General features: G+C 44.7%; 1 protein-coding gene and 1 long non-coding RNA gene across 4 annotated transcripts in view; one reads left to right on the top strand and one right to left on the bottom strand.

Annotated features, from left to right (window-relative positions):
- The window catches only part of LOC116430230 (cell adhesion molecule Dscam2), a 298,794-nt gene that overhangs the window by 22,534 nt on the left and 259,430 nt on the right, over positions 1-16,830 (bottom strand). For all 3 annotated transcript variants that reach the window (XM_031984053.2, XM_076368698.1, XM_031984052.2), the window contains exons 14-18: positions 16,357-16,504; positions 12,232-12,530; positions 2,647-2,795; positions 2,306-2,460; positions 771-952 (exon numbers count right to left, since the gene is read on the bottom strand). In XM_031984053.2, the coding sequence (XP_031839913.2) occupies positions 771-952; positions 2,306-2,460; positions 2,647-2,795; positions 12,232-12,530; positions 16,357-16,504 (933 nt within the window). The remainder of the gene's footprint in view (positions 1-770; positions 953-2,305; positions 2,461-2,646; positions 2,796-12,231; positions 12,531-16,356; positions 16,505-16,830) is intronic.
- The window catches only part of LOC143174647 (uncharacterized), a 55,909-nt gene that overhangs the window by 25,479 nt on the left and 13,600 nt on the right, over positions 1-16,830 (top strand). The window lies entirely within an intron of this gene.

The raw sequence follows: 16,830 nt of genomic DNA, 5'->3' as shown, positions 1-16,830 counted from the left end.
GCATTAACTTCACAATATCTAGAGCAGAAATTAAGTTAAAGCTACTACTAATTTTAAACTAGCCCACTACTAAACAACCCTTAACAGACAGGAAATCTCACTTACCAAAAAGTACCGTGACATAGATAACAAGCTAAAATTCTAGATACTACAATAACACAACGATAGATATATAATAACCATAATTCAAAGTCTACAGCAAAACAGTCAACAAAGTCCAAAAACAATGAACCCCTCAACCAACACCCCATACCTCGCATTACCAAACTAAATTCCACAAATATCGAAGACCCCAATCCAACGATCAATTCCCCATGATCCCCATCGCAAACTAGTTCTCCAATTCGCTTGACAATCTAAATAAACCTAAACCAGTCGCCTGCCCACCGCGAACTCAAATTCTCGTAATAAACGATTACAAGCATAATCGTAGCACACGTCTCCGTCAATTCTTACATTCACTCTTCTCAATACTAGGCTTACGGAACCCGTCAATTTGACGGATATTGAATTTTTTAAACATTATATAGTAACAGTTCAAGTTGATTTTGATTCGTGCAATTATGCAAACACTGGAATACTCTGGTTTTGCTACAATTTTCGCGATTTATATAAACAAGCACGTAGTTTTCTAGGAACAATAGGATAAAGTGTAGAACAAACGTCCATAAATCTAGTGTTAAGAATACCTTAACCTACAGTGAAAATTCTAGATGCTACACTACCGAACAAGAGCACAAGCAAGAGATAATTCCACATCGGTAACTCACCGTCTTCGAAGGTCTGCACGGTAACCGGGTCGGATCCAGGCCCGTCGCCTTTATTATTGAACGCCTTCACCACCACGCTGTACTGGGTGTACTTTCGGAGGCCGGTTAGCCTGTAATCGTACGAGCCGTCCCCGTTTCCCGTGATTCCCACTCTCGTGATGTTCACCGATTGATCATTCCCCCTGAAATAAAGCCACGACCGATGCTCCACGAGGCGGAAAGATAAAGCTCGGGAAGGAACGCGCGGAACTTGACGATACTTAAAGCCATCCCGGGCAAACTGGAGCGAAAAATGGTCTTCTGATTCCCGGAAACTTTTCCCTCCCCCCCGTTCGCTCGTGTTTCCCCTCCCCCGCCCCTGCCAGTCGTTCCGCCGATATGACATTTCTCTCTTTCCCGGAGAACGCCCCGGAAGTTCGATCGTCCGGAGGATAGGACGAAGAAAGGGGGTGGAGGCAACCGATCCCGGGGCGTCGCGCCGCGTTTCCGCCGGTTCCTGACGAGTCGGCCGCGATTCATCCCGAATTACCAGCCAGAAGATCAAAAAAGGAATCCGCCGGATCGGGGGACTTCGCGGAATCCGATTATTCCGACTGGAAACGCGACGTCGAAACTTCGACGGAACCGACTGACGAGCACGGGTCCGCCGGCTCTGACGAATATTAAAATCGACCGATTAATTTCCATTGTGCCCGGGAGGGGAATTTGTTAGCCCCGAGTCGCGGCCGTTCGAGAAGTTATCGGTTCCTCGACTCGGAGATCTTCCCTCTCGGCGTCCGTCTTCTCTTCGGACTCGGATCGTGGAAGTCGAATTGTTGCAGGGTAATTGGAAGGGATCGGGCTGCTGGGATTTTCCTGGGAGCTTTAAACTTTGGAATTAATAATGTAGCGATTCGGGAGTTCGCGAGTGGGAGACTGTTTTTGAGGATTCTTCGGCAGGTTGCTCGCGTTCGAACTGCAATTTAAGTTGAAACTCGAAGTTTAAAGTCCGAAGCTGAAAATTACAATCAGATTCAGCGATGGCGCAGGAGACTATCGACACAAACAAGGAGACTGGAACAATAGAAAAAAGAAACAGAAAAGATGCGTGAAATATTCTCGCAGTTCCGACATGAAACCGCGGCGCGCAAAAGAGAGCAACGCGAGCAATCTGCCAGTCGAAGGACAATAGAGTCCCCCGTAACGAGTTCATCAAATCAAGCACCGCGACGGAGTCCGTCCACCGCGCGCGCAGTTCGGCCGCGCGGCGGCACAATAAATCCCGGCGGAATCTCCCCTGAGATACAGAGACGCGAAAAACGATCGGGCGTCCGTTCCGACATCGGTTTCGAGGATGCCGGAACAAAGGCGGCCACGATAATCGCCGTGGCGCCGCGACCGTCCGCGTTTCCGCTCGCGGCGCGCGGGCCGGCCCATTGTCGCGATAATCGGCGAAGATTCGAGCCCCATCGACGATCCGGCGATTCCTCGCCGGATTCTACGGTCCCGGAGTGCACTGGAAACTATTCTAAACAGCCGTGAACGGATAACGATACCCGAGATTGGCGTAGCTGATGGTGTATCCGAGAAGTTCGCCGTTCCAGAGGGATCGATCCGGTGGTTGCCAGGTGACCTTCACTTGCTGCGGTCCCAGGGGCTTCACGGCGACGTGTCTGGGCGGTCCACCGGGTATCTCGCCGTCGGTCTGGGCCTACGGTGTTCGCGGAGCGCGCGCACCGATCGGGATAGAAAGAAAAACTCCCGTCAATCGAGGTGAATCGCTCCGGCGCAGCTAGGCGATGAACGAACGCGCGACAGAATGGCACAGTCTCGTTTCATTCTTTCATTCGTACACTTTCGATTTGATTCGAGGCATGCTGATATGTTTGATACTGACATGAAGGATGTCGCTTGGCGCTGATGTTCCAAAGTGATTTTCCGCAAGCACCCGAAAGTCGTAGGAGGTCGCCGGTTTTAGCGGCGACACCAGCGCGACCGTGTTGTTCCCGGCCATCATCTTCTGCGAGTTGTGCTCATGCCACACGTCTTTCCCAGCAAAAGGCAACGACAACGCTTAGATGGCTGGTTGTGCATAGATGTTGTGGATTTTGGGGGGGTTACGGTGCCGCGGAATTCATGGCGCACGGTTCTCCCGCGTGACGCTCACTAATCGCGGACGCCTTCTCTTCGTTCACCTCGCGGTTAGGTCGCTGTTTCATCGGGATTGCACTCGCGCTTCGACCGCGGCTCGATTAACCGTTTCGCTTCGGGCGCTTTTTGCGGGATGAATATTTTTTCGATGATCGATGTATTAGTTCGAGCTGCGCCCCGGCGACTGGCGTTCAGCGTTTCGCGTTGCCCGGCGGAAACGTAATTGGAACTTCGAACTTCCACCGGTTTAGCGTGTTTCGGAAAATGTGGAATATATTTTGTTGATCATTCGAATTGATTATCGTGCTTCGTCGTGCGGGTTTGATTCGTATCGATGTAATGAGAGTTTGCCAACGTTTTATCCGCGAAATGTTTTTCCTGCGACGGGGATCTGTTTTCGGAGGAAATTTGGAATAGTGTTTTGAATGCGTATTGCTCGAGGTGATTGAACCATTTAGGTGATTGAACCATTTAGTTTGATCGATCGATTCGAGTTTTAGTAAGTTACCGGCGATGTTGAAGGAACAGTTCTGATAGTCTTGTTACCGTCTGCCGTTCGTCGTTTACGGTTTATTGTACATCTATCACCTCGTTAGACGGTACTCGTTAATTTAATATCCGTTCGCCATTAGTCCGAGAGGTCGAGTTATGAAACATGTTGCCGCGGAAAAAGCCGTATCTTCTAAATTGCCTCATTAAACGTTCTTATCGTTGCCCACGATCTGTACAGCCGGTCCATCGATCGATTAAAATGCAGCGAAGTCGTTTATGGAAACCTATTCATCGGTTTCGAGAAATCCGAGTAAGCAAAGGTAATATCAATAACTTCAATGGACTCAGAGATCTCTAGACCATCGCAAAATTAAATAGAAGCTGTATAATCAATTAAATTCTAACCCAAGTATACAACGGGATTTAATACCGTATTTAACTAAATTGTTCGCCATTCGGTCAGAAATGTATAAACATCTTCACAAGAAACATAAACAGAAGTATACAACAGAAATTCATAAAACTTCGCACGCAGTTCATTTCCAGGATCTTTTGCCTACCAAAATAGAAACATACAAACATGAACATTTCATTCTTCAAATAAAACGTGAGCCGCGAATTAAATAAAATTTCGTGGATGGTTAATTCCTAGAACATGTTGCCCATTGTTAAGGTAGACACATAAACATGAAAATTTCATTGTTCAAGCGAAACGCGGGCCGCAGTCGCCGGTTGAATTCCAGCGCGAGTGTGCAACATTTCGTAGATACTTAACTCCCGGAGTTTTTCGGCAGCAATTAAAATCGAAGCATACAAACATCCCATTGTTCAAGCGAAACGTGAGCCGCAGTCGGAACAGCGATGTAGTTCGCAGGGAATCATCGTTTGCCCGAAACAATCGAATCTGCGGACGCAGTTACGCGCGAAGCATCGGCGATTCCGGGGACGACGAGGTTAGGTGCCCCCGAGATTCGATTATCCCGGCGGAAAGAATCAGTTCATCGCGACCGTGGCTGCCCGGAACATCGGTGATCCGTCTCGAATCGAACGTACGGCGATCGTACCGCAGTCAGAGCGAAAAACCGAATTACCGGGCGAACGTCGGCTCTGCCGGGGGCGCGACCGCTCGACGAAAGGGCAGAGTTCAAGCGGGTGAAGGACGGGCAACTTGTTCGAAAGCTGCGAGCCACGTAGCTCGACGTTCCCGCGCGCCGTACGGAAGTGCTCCAAGTTTAATCAAGCATGCTACGCTCCGATTGAGTGAAAACTCGTCGGCCGTGCGGTTTCTATTACACCCTCCCGCCCCTAATGCTCGTTAATATCAACCTACGATCACTCGTCGAGCGATCGCGTCTAATCATCGACGACGAATCAATGTCACCCTGTGAAAAACCGATGTAAAGCGATTTTGCCCGGTGAATGACTCAGGATTCGTTCAAGTGTTGCGAAACAGAATTTCACTGGCGATTGATAAGATCCGAGCGTTTCAGCTGTATTTCAGTGACATTTCCAGATTATGAAATTTGGGTCGCTTCATATATTAACGTCGTTACTAGTTGATCCATTAAATATGAAGTTATACAAGATTAAGCTCGGAAATCCTAGATTTCTGTATTATCAATGATCTGCGTCTCCGAAGGTTCGCGCGGAGAAACCATTCCCAATCAACAGAATATTTACAGATCCCGAAATTAAGAGCACACCCGTGTCCCCGAATCTCTAAACCAACAGAACGCTCGCATCTCCGAGCGTCTAAACAAAAAAAGAGCACATTCCCACCTCCGCAATCCTAAATCAATAAAATATTCGCTCGAAGGAATCCTGGGCGGAGGAGGAGGAAATAAAAGCGACTCTAACCGTACGATCGATTCGATAGCGGCCGTTCGAAGCGCCAGCTGGAATCGTTAAAAAAAAGGTGTCCCGGGCAGGATGATTCGCCTGGAAACGTGTTTCGCGCGTTAACGCCACCACAGCGACGCCTCTCCACGCGTTAACTCCGATAATTCAGCCCGGCTGGCCCGGCGATTCGAGTCGATTAGGCGTAAATGAGGACGTCCGAAGTTAACGAGGGTCGTTGCGCCCCGCGCGGCGCGAGGCGAGGCGAGGCGACGCGATGCTTTCAAAGGGAACTTTGCCGGCGCGAAAATAAACCGGCGACAGGTCGGGGGAAGCCCCGCGCCGACTTCGCGGGCGAACTTCGACTTCCTTGGCCGGCGTTCGAGGCTTTTATGAAAAGTAACCCGACCGACCCCGCGACCCCGGGAAGCCCCGGCGCTCGCCGGCTCTCCCTCGCTGCGGACCGAAAGAAACAGGTCATTCGACGCCGCGGTAATTAAATATCGGCGAGCATAATAGACGGGGTTTCCCCGGGATCTTCGGACCTTCGAACAACAGGTTCCGATCCGACGGCGGAGCATCGAAGCCGGCGCTCTCCGCGAAAATTGGAAAACTTTCCCGGCCGGGCTATGCAGATACGGGCAGGAGGACTCGCGGGACGAAAGGAAGCACCGGGAACGAGGAAATTAATTTTTCCATTAAAATGTAAAAACCGAGTGCCACGCGAATTGGCTTCGCCGGCGTAGACCGCCGGGATTGTTTATCGCTTTCGTTCCTTCCGACTGATTTTTCTTGTTCTTCCGCCGGTTTTTCCCTTCTGTTCCGCTTCTACGGGGCGTCCATCGAGCTGCGATCGAACGGGAAACGGGAACGTTGCGTGAGGAGGGGAAAGAGGGGAGGGGAGGCGGGGTTGGGGGTAGAATAGGACGGGCAATAAGCTGCGAATCGAGCCTGGCTCTCGGTGAAACGCCGAAAAAACAATGATCCCGTGCCGCGCGCCGCTTCTACGTGGATTGATTATATATTGTTTGCCATGCTGAGCCGTAATTTCATTCTCCTCGATTGCCCCCGCCTGCCCCCGACCGCTGCTATCGATCCGGCTGCGGATCGAGGCTGACAGTCCAATTATGGAGTCTTAATGCGGCCTCGTCGAGATGTTACTAATCAAACTCCGTCCGACAGGACCGCTCTAATGAAACGGTTATCGCGATGGGGTCGGAGGCAATTAAAATATGGTGAAAGTTCGATGTGGAAGCTTCGTTGGTGGGTTCGATTGAAATTGTATAGTGTGTTTAGGGGTTGATGATGCTGCACGAATGATGCAGGGACAGATTAAATATGGGAAGAGATGCTTCTTGGACATAAGCATTGGGTTCGCGATAATCATTGAATTACGGGTTTTATTGGAAATGCTTGAGAATTTTTGTGTGATTTAAATTTTCTGCTCGACTCGATTTTGTTAACGCTAGTACACTGGATGCCTCGATACGGATCGGTTTCTGTTTAATTTTCGAATATCGACGTTTCGGTGAGAATTTTCTTATTTGGAACAGTACGTGATGATTTGATTACTCGACCAGCAAGAGACTAGTGAGTTCCTTTGTTATTCGAATCAATATATAATCTAGCTTCGTCTGCTAAAGGTTTTGTATATTTCGAAGAATCTTCGCCCGTAAAGAGTTAAAATTATTAGAGAAATTGGAGCACGCGAATTGAATTATGCATCAGTTGAGATCTCGATGGCACTCCTTGATTTTCCTAGCAAAGACTAGAAAGAGACAATTCTATAGTTCTAGTATCAAAGTAACATTAAAGAAGAATTTTACACGAAGAAACTATATTCGTAGATTATTTATTTCTTTCGAAGAGGCACGACGGAAGGAATTCGGTAACGTTAAAGTATAAAAAGTTGCTCGACACGTTCCAATGAAATAATACTCTTATTTAATTTCGTCATGCTATCAGCGAGCTCTGCCAATTACTCCGAGGTATCCTTTTACATTGCGCGAGTTATAGTATAATTCGTTGGAAATCCTGCGCACAGGATCAAATGAAACTCCGGCGAATTTTTTTCTTCCCGCCGCTCCCTTGAAATGTTTGCGGAGCGTATAAAATCGCCGTGAAAGTCGGCGGCTTTGCTTCCGTGAAATATGTAGGTCTAGAAGTCGAGCGGAGTCTTCGGCTTGCCGAGTTCTCCGGCACGGTCGGCTGCTCCGTGCTGTAATATTGCCCTAAATATCCAAAAATCTATAAGGACTTTTTCGATGCTACGTGCCGGCAAGGGATCGATCGCGCCTAGCTCAGAGTACGTGTGCCTCGGCGCCCCGAAAATTTCAGGTCGCAATCCTAGATTTCTGTTTTTTCAAAGCTTACCATCGACGGTATCAATAGACAGTGCTTTCATATAGTAAAACTATCCCGCTTTTTTAATATTTAAATTGTTCTATTCTTCAAACTAGAATTTATTCCGTTGTATAATATTAAAATTGTTCTATTTCTCAAACTAGAATTTGTTCCGTTGTATAATATTAAAGTTGTTCTATTTCTCAAACTAGAATTTGTTCGGTTGTATAATATTGAAGTTGTTATTTCTCGAAATTGAACTTGAGATTTCAAATATTGATATTCTATTCTGCAGAATTAAATTTATTCTAGCTTCTAATATTAAAAATATTGTGTTTCTGAATAGCAAAACTATTCTCTTTTCTAATATGAAACTTGATCTATTTTTCAGTATCAAATCTGTTCTATTTTTCAATATTAATCTCGTTCTGTTATTCAACACTAAAGTGTCCTACATTCGAATGATAAACTCGTTCTATTTCCAAACCTGAACCTGCTCTATTTTCCAATATTAAAACTATTCCAGTCACCAGTATCAATCGTGCTCCAGTTTTCAGTATCAAATTTGTTTTACTCTTTAACATTAATCTTCCGTTCAATACTAAAGTAACCTACATTTCAATATTAAATGTTCTATTTTTCAATACCAAACCAGTCCTACTTTCATAACATTAAATTCTGCTATTGAAATTACACTCTAGCCCTCGACTCACATGTACCACAAACGCAACAGGAGTCGCAGTTCACGTTCAAACATCTCGAACACTTTCATCGCTTTATCTCTGGAACCGATTACAGAAATAGAGATATCGTGATTGAAGAGGAACTGGGAGCTGCGAGAATAAAGAGGAAGTGGGTCGAGACGTAGACATACTTTTCGAAGGGATTAGGATGTATCAGCGAGTCGACGTTTCAAGTATTTCCTTTAGGAGTGATCGCGAATGGGTCAAAGGACGCCTGGAAATACCTGAGACGCCGTCGAATGCGATGGATAACACCGACGCCGCGGAATAGGTCGCCATTTGAATTCCAAAGCATCTCACCGAGAGTCTTTTTCCTGGCGCGGATGTCAAAGCAATAAGTCACCTATCTTCGCTTATCCTGCGCGAGCGAGAGCAGAGGTCCTGCCTGTAACACCTTCTCCCGATCAATCTTAACCCCCATTTCGAGTCTCGACGGACTGCCGGCCGGCCCCTCGGTCGCTTTGCTCGGGGAAACCATGAAGATCATTCAGCTCGAGACACGTGCGGCCACTTGGCCAACACTTTTATCTGGACATCTAGAAACATTGAGTAGCCTTTCCGACGACGCTTCTAGCCTTAGTAGAGTTTCATAGAGACTGTTCTGTCTGACCATATTGGAGTTTAGTAATACTAAGACTGTTCTATTTCTTGATATTGAAGTCGTGGTATTTGTTAATTTTAAAATTATGCCATTTCCTAATATTGAAGTTGCTCTGTTCGTTGATATTATCACTGTTCCATTTCTGAATACTGAAGTTGTTGAATTATTTAGTACTAAAATTGCGGTATTCTCAATATTGAAACTTTATTTCCCATTTCCTCCACTAGAATCTCAATCTTCAGTAAAATCAGATATTCACCTCGAAGTTCAAAGAGAAGCTTGAAATTTCCTAACTTTACTCGACAGCTACGAAGACAAACAATAACGTAGACAAAATAACACACTGATAAGCCAGCATTAGACTAGCCAACTTATCCGCAACTCGCACGGTGCACGAGATCAGATTAAAATTGCTCTATTTTCAACATTAAAAATTTCTGTCTCCCATTTCCCATTTCCTCCACTAGAACCTCAATCTTCAATTTATAATCAGACATCCACTTCACCTCGAAGTTCAAAGAGCAGCTTGAAATTCCCAAACTTTACTCAACAGCTACAAACGATAACGTAGACAAAATAACACGCTGATAAGCCAACGTCAAGAATCCGGCATTAGACTAGCCAACTTATCCGCAACTCGCGCGGTGCACGAGATCAGATTAAAATTGCGCTGTCACGGTCTCAGCGGATAAAGTGTATCTCGAAGTGGCGCGTCTCCGAAGACGATATTCGCGTCTGGTATGCCGTTGCCAGGGGTTAGACTAGCTGACTATAATCCCGGATCTCTGGCATATCTATTTCCTCGGTCGTATCAGCTTTCATCTCGTTGCGGGGCACGTAAAGGCCAGAAGCTGCGTGAAACGAGTCAAGACCCGGCGAAGGAACCCCCAAAAACAACATCTAAAGCGTCGCCCGGTGTTCCTGGCAGCTCCGCCGCCCGACCTCCGCGTCACGCCGTCAAAATAAACCTGCGCTGGTGTGTAACGGAGTCACGACGATCCTTGTAATTGCTAAGTCCTATCCCCGGGAAGTTGCCGCGACTAACGTGGACGGCCGGGTACCCTGGAACTTCGCTAAACCGTGTTTCAACAGTTAATTATGCCCGAGGCGTGGAATACGATTCACTGGGACGGTTTAAAAGTACATGGCGCAGTCATTGTACCTTCCCCTGCGCCCTTAGTGATTGCAGTTCCCGGAATTCGCATAATGGACCGCGAGGATGCGTTGGGGAAAAGAGATTCTGGGAGATCGAGTGAAGCTTGATGGTAGCTAACTACAAACAGCCTTGAGTCTTTCATTCTCGATATTTGTCTAAGAAATTATGTAGAAACTGTAATAGAACTATAATATTCATGTTCTAATACTCCGAAGCTACTCGAGTAGTCGTATAATAAGAAACTGTTACACTTCTCTTCAAGAAGCAACTAAATTTTGAACGGTGAAGTCAAAATAATTGCAAACGTACACCGAATTTCTATATCAGCTTTGAAAACTTAAAACTTAAAACTTGCTGATATAGAAAAATTCTATATCTACAATCGTTCACTATTACCAATTCGTCTTTCAGAATACAATTTCTCTTGCCTAGAAATTACCAATTAACCAGACGATATCGTCACACTTCTCTTCGAGAAGCAACTAAATTTTAAACGATGGAGTCAAAATAATTGCAAACGTACACCGAATTCCTACATCACCTTCGAATCCTTAGATATCCAGAGCAAACGCTGATATAGAAAAATTCTATATTTGCAATCGTTCGCTATTACCAATTCGTCTTTCAGAATACAATTTCGCTTGCCCAGAAATTAGCAATTAACCAGACGATAAGATATTTACATACTCCATTACCGGTGCTCAATCATTCATAGACCGAGCGACCGAAGAGTCGAAAAATCCAGCGGATCGCAGGAATGAAGTGAAAAATTCCCGATAACTGACACAGTTCCCGATGATCCGCGCGATACTTGATGCACGCCGCGTTGTCCTATATTCTTGAAAACGATAACCGCCCCGCGACGAGCGCGGACCGTAATTTCGCGCGAGAGCCGCGATTCCGAGCTTCGCGGTTTCGAAAAACAGCGGCGGGTTTTCCCGGCTAATTCCATCCGGCCCGTCCCATGGAGAGGCGTGGGTGGCATGAACGCGCAGCGAGGAACGTCGACGAGTGCGCTATGAATATGCGTGGCTAGTGAGAATGGGATCTAACGTTATCTACGCGCGTCCCGGCTGGATCTGGCTCCGGTTAACAATCCCGAAACGAAAGCCGCAGACGTGCCAGCGATCCCTGCCACGCTCAGCTGCCGCGACACGCGCGGAATACGCGTATCCGCTCGCCATTTGTCGGAGCCGCAGCGTGCGTACACGTGACGCGCCTATCCGCCTCGAGACGGCTCGCGTGGAAGCTCCTTGTTCGTTAATTTGCTTTGGGAGTCTTATTTGGAGTTCATTAGGGTGGGACTGTTGTTTACGACGTGGTGGTGTTTGTAGAATATAGTATTTATATAATGTTTTTGTATAATAGGATATTTGTGTAATATAGTTTTCTTTTCTTTCTGCTTTGAGTTCATTAGGGTGAGACTATTATTTGTGTAGTTTGATGAAATATAGTGTTTGTAGAATACAGTAGTAGTTATAGTTATGTAATATAATATAGTATAATATAGTGTATATTGTATGTTATGTAGTATAATATATTATATAATGTAATATAATATAGTGTATATTATATGTTATGTAGTATAATATATAATGTAATATAATATAATATAGCTTCATGGAAGATTGTAATTATTCCATAACTGCTTTTGGAAATTGGGGCGAATTCTTTCGGATTAACTTTCAGAATTTTGCGAGCGATACAGCCAAAAACTGGAATATTTGAAAGTTCATTATTTCCAGTATAAAACTGTTCTACATCCAAAGCAACTTCTGTACAAAATGATGAGATTCCCTTGTAACATATTCTACAATATTATACTGAAAAATCAAACTGAAAATAATTTTATTAGAAATCATTGTTTCCTTCCAATAATTCAAAAATATTCCCTCTATACATATTCATTAATTACTTTTATATAAACACTATTCACACCACACTCCTCGATACAACAAACCAATAAAAAACACCAAAATTCCAGAAAATAATTCCGAATCGCGTATCAATGCACCAAAGGCCAAGAAGCTTCCACGACCAAGCGAACCGAACATCTGACGTTCGATAGACGGTCCAGCTCCTGGATCGATAATCGTTACCGAATACATCGGCGGCGGTCGTGTACCGGACACCGTGCAAAGCGAACCTGTTGTGGCGTACCTTGCGCTTCCTTGTACTGGACGATGTAGTTGATGATCGGCGTGCTGGCGTGCGCTGGGTCCAGCTCGCTGGAAGGCGAGGACCAAGCGAGCAACAGCGATCGGCTGCCTCGCTCGGCCACGTGCAGATTCCGCGGGAAATTCGGCGGCTCCTGCACCAGCAGGTGGATCGTCGCCCTCGCGTGGCCGTACGCGTTCGTCGCGATGCACACGTAATCACCGCGGTCGATGTTGTTCACCTGGACGATGTGCAGCTCGGAGATCACCTTGTCGGAGATCTTCTGGTTGTCGATCGTGTATCTGGCGGGAAGCATGTAGAGAATTGATTGAATCGAACATTCCTCGATTTACGATGCACGAGAGTGAACCTTCGAGTGTATATTTTTGGATGCAAGTGGTTTAGATCGAGAGTAATTATGTTTAGAGATTGAAAATTGTGATGGAACTTTGTTGGCGGCTTACATTGGTCCGCTTCGGGTTTGAATTGATCTTTGAATTAATCAGGTTGAGACTTTTGAACTTTGGATGTATTAAATTGAAGTTTGAAGTATATAGTTCAACATGTGAGTAGCGTAAATGAAAGAGAGTTAAGAGAACTCATTGAGAATTGAGATCGAAGGTCTAAGGTGACGTTGAAGTTGATTTATTGGGAATAGATCGATGTTTCTATTGATTAACTTGGAATTTTTTCAACGTCTGATATATTAAATTGAAGTTCAACGTATACTGTTTAACGTGGAAATAATCAAAATAAAGAAGAACCTGTCTAAGGTGACCTGTTAGAAGCGGATAATTTTTCAATCGATCACCTTAGAACTTCTTCAACTTCCAGTGCGTAGAATTGAAATTCAAAGCATACACTTTATCGCGTAAATAGTCCGGATCGTCTCTAGATTCGAACCTGTTTCACTGATTCCTTTCCTTTCATTCGATCCGACACTCAACCCCTTACTCAGCTCTGACTCCGTGGGACGAGCAACGAGGCAGACGCAACGGATTTGATAGATATTTGACGAGGGCTACGTCACCGGATTATTGATGAACACCTGCCACGATACTCCGGTAATTTTGCGTGAGGCAAAATTCCCGAGGAAACCTGACCACGGATCAACGGTATAATTCCGTAATGAGGGAGCGCGCGGTCCGTGGGAAAATGTTCGGGGGAAACTCGTCGAACTCGATGTCGGATCGCGAACTTCGGGATACGGGGTTGAATAATTTTCACGCTGCTGCCAGTTGAGTTCCCTTCGCTCCCCGCGATCCTGATTCCACTGTTTTCAATGGTACTAATTTAAATTCTTCGATCCTCCATTTTTCGAACACTGCTTCTTGCGCGTCGTTCAACGCTAGAACTACCGAGCATTTAATACGATTAATATGCAATTCCCGTAAAAATTGTAACAATAGATTATCTAAAATTTTTGTGATTTATTTTCAAAATCGTTTTGAATATTGGATGCTTCGAAAATATCAATAATTGCTATACAGAAAAATCGAAACCAGTCGTTTTGACTAGTACGGTAGTTCTAGTGTCAACATTAGTTCACATTTATTGTACAGTTGATTCCATTGTTTCTAGAAACACTGATGTTTTATTTAGATTTTGGAGAGATCGATTAATTGGTGATTGAGATATACATCCGTGTAATTGCATCAATCGAAATTGGCGCAGATGTTTACGAAAGAATATTTACAGAATTCAATTTGGACGGTAAATGCAATTTGAAGGAATGAAATATTTGAACCGAAAGACGTGATAATATTGAGAGCGTACCACTCTATTTCGAGAGATGAAACTGGGAGATAAGAATTTGCCCGCTTCTATAAAATCCTGCGTGTACTTTGTAAATCTCTCGCTCGCTGCATGGTTAAATACAGTTAGCAGCGAATACGAATTGTATTTATTCGTTCGTTTCCATTTTGTAATATTCGAAACCCGGGAACCATGGATTTTCAAGTGTAACTTAGATTTATTCTGTGATCAATTCAGAGATAGATGTTCTCTGTTGTCTTTGTTAACAATCTAGGTTCTGCTGACTTTTAAAAACGTTTTCTATTAAACAATTGACGATTCTCTTGACACAAAAATAATCAAGACAGCTTACGTTGAATTTAAAAAATATTCAATCGAAAGACTTTCTATCAATCCTTTCCAGTCGAACGTCGCCATGACGACTTCGAGCTATCACATCTAAAATCAGCTACGAATGAGTAATTCAATTATTCAAAAGATAGATTGAAACATGGTGTTTTCACCCGATATTTAAGATCTCAGTACATAATTAGATTTCGTATGGAAATTGTGTTTAAACGTTTGAAAACCTCTCGTCAGCAAGGGATCGAAATTTCAGAAAACTTGACAGACCGTGTCAGCAATTTGTCACCGTAAACAGTTCGCTCGATACACACCAAATATCTCCTTTGTATCGAGTGATTTGTGATCTTGAATGGTGAGCGACTATACGACTATGTTCATAGTGCATCTATACATCACTGGCAAGCAGGTGCTGTGCCAAGTTCGCTTTATTGAACTACATAAATCAATAAACTTGAAGTAAGAAGCAGTAGAAGCAGTAGCAGCAACAGCAGCAGCAGCAGCAGCAGGTTTGCCATATGAATAAAAATATCCCGCATTTCCGTGAAATATCTTGTTGAATAAGGGCAACTTACGACTACACTGCAGATGTTTATGTAAATCCGCGGCTGCGCAGATAAATTTACCGGATATAAAGTTCGAGGAAATATTACTTCCTATCTTAATACCTCCGCAAGCATAACTGTAATAGAAGGCTGCGTAAAACGTCTCTCGAATTTTCTATTCCGCTAACTTACTGATATTACCGTGGCCCACTAAGTACACAAAGTTCCCTTACCTACTCGCACAGACCGTTATTTCACAATGACTTGAAACACTTTTAAGGAAATTCATTCTTAAACCGTAAGACTATCAAAAGGGTCGCTCGGTTTCCCGACAACCTTTTGCATAATAAACTTGCTACGTAATATTATAATACTATTAAATAATATAATTAATAGGTATTATTATCAATACACTATAATAAGAATATTAATAATATTAACGATAACACTCTTCAATAATATTATCAGCATCACTGTCAATACTATATTCCTTTCAAACTTCAACTTCACATCTACTCAATTCCTTTTCCTTCACAAATTCTGCCAATTAACCGTTTCAGTGCCATGGGTCTCTAAATCCCGGTCATTCAGAGACTGAATGACGCTTTCCCATTTTCACATAAAAAATAAATAGCGCGATCGTTCCGTTTTCCCTTAGTTATTCCACTATATCAAAGGAAACAAACAATTATGAATTATTTGACGTTCCATTTTTCGATTTTATATTTTTTAGTAAATCAGTTAAAGTTTCGATAGCTGCACTCTTGGAGTTCCTATAGACTTTCCAAATGTCAGTTTAACTCAGTAATTTTAGTGTTAACCCCTCGCCTTATTTAATTCTCAACTATAATCGATACAACTACTTTACTATTAATAATTTATTAAGAAAAATAACAGACTTAGAAGCATATCCTATATCAATCTTTGCTCCAAAGTATAACAATTAATAATACAAGAATAATATTAAATTTTAATTCAAAGGGATCGAATGATCAAGCTAGTTCGATTCTATTTAAAATCCACACCACGTGTCTGACACGTTATTGTAAGGCAAGGGGTTAAGGGTAGTCGCAAAGAATTAAAGTTCCCATTACATTATCACAATACACGCAAATTACGATCTTCCAAGTAATCCAAAAGCGTCGAGCATCGGTGACTGACGCGGCGCTCAAACGGTTCAACCAATTTCCGCGCGATCGCGATATCCAAAACATTCTATCCCGAGGCATCCGCCGTATCGGGCGGCTAAGACAACGATCAAAGAAACCCGTGCGAGGCGCGCAAACGGCCTGCCACGAGTTAATTTCCCCTCGGCCCCCAAACGGGAGGGTGGCAGTCACGTTACCGGGTCAGTCCGTCTCGAGCGGCTTCCGATGTAATTAACATGCGCCCGATAGGAGATCGAAGTGTCAGCCTGTCGGATCGATGCCACGGCCGTGAAACGGTCGTTCGGTCGTTCGGTCGGTTGATTAATTTCGATACAAACCTAACGTCGTAGTTGGGATCGATCCGGCTGTCACGTGCACGCCAGCTCAGATCGAGAGGAGCGTCCCCTTCGGCCTCGCAGCGCAGCCTCACGTTCTCGCCGCGGCGCACCGACTTCTGCTCGGTTTTCACCGATACCTGGGGGCCCGCTGTTTCACGAATCACGCATTAATTTCCGGCCGCGCGGGTTCCCATCCGACGGGGAACGCCGCGGCGCGTCGTCATTGTCGGCGGCCGTTGCGCCCGGGATTTTAGCGGACAATGTTCGACTATCGATTCCGGGGAGGTAAACTGTTTTCTGAAACGCGAGACAACGAGCGGCCTGTAGACCGTGATATGTTAATCAGATGAATCGAAGGAACGTTGAACTGGTTCGTGCCTCGCCTCGCGATTTCGCGTGTTTCAGACTTTTCGTGTTGCGGCTCGGAATCGATCGTCGAATTTAGGGTTGTGTCGGTGAGGGGGTGGGTTCCCG

The sequence above is a fragment of the Nomia melanderi genome, chromosome 6 (genome assembly GCF_051020985.1).
Source record: "Nomia melanderi isolate GNS246 chromosome 6, iyNomMela1, whole genome shotgun sequence".
Classification (NCBI taxonomy): domain Eukaryota; kingdom Metazoa; phylum Arthropoda; class Insecta; order Hymenoptera; family Halictidae; genus Nomia; species Nomia melanderi.
This window is presented reverse-complemented; position numbering and strand designations above follow the sequence as displayed.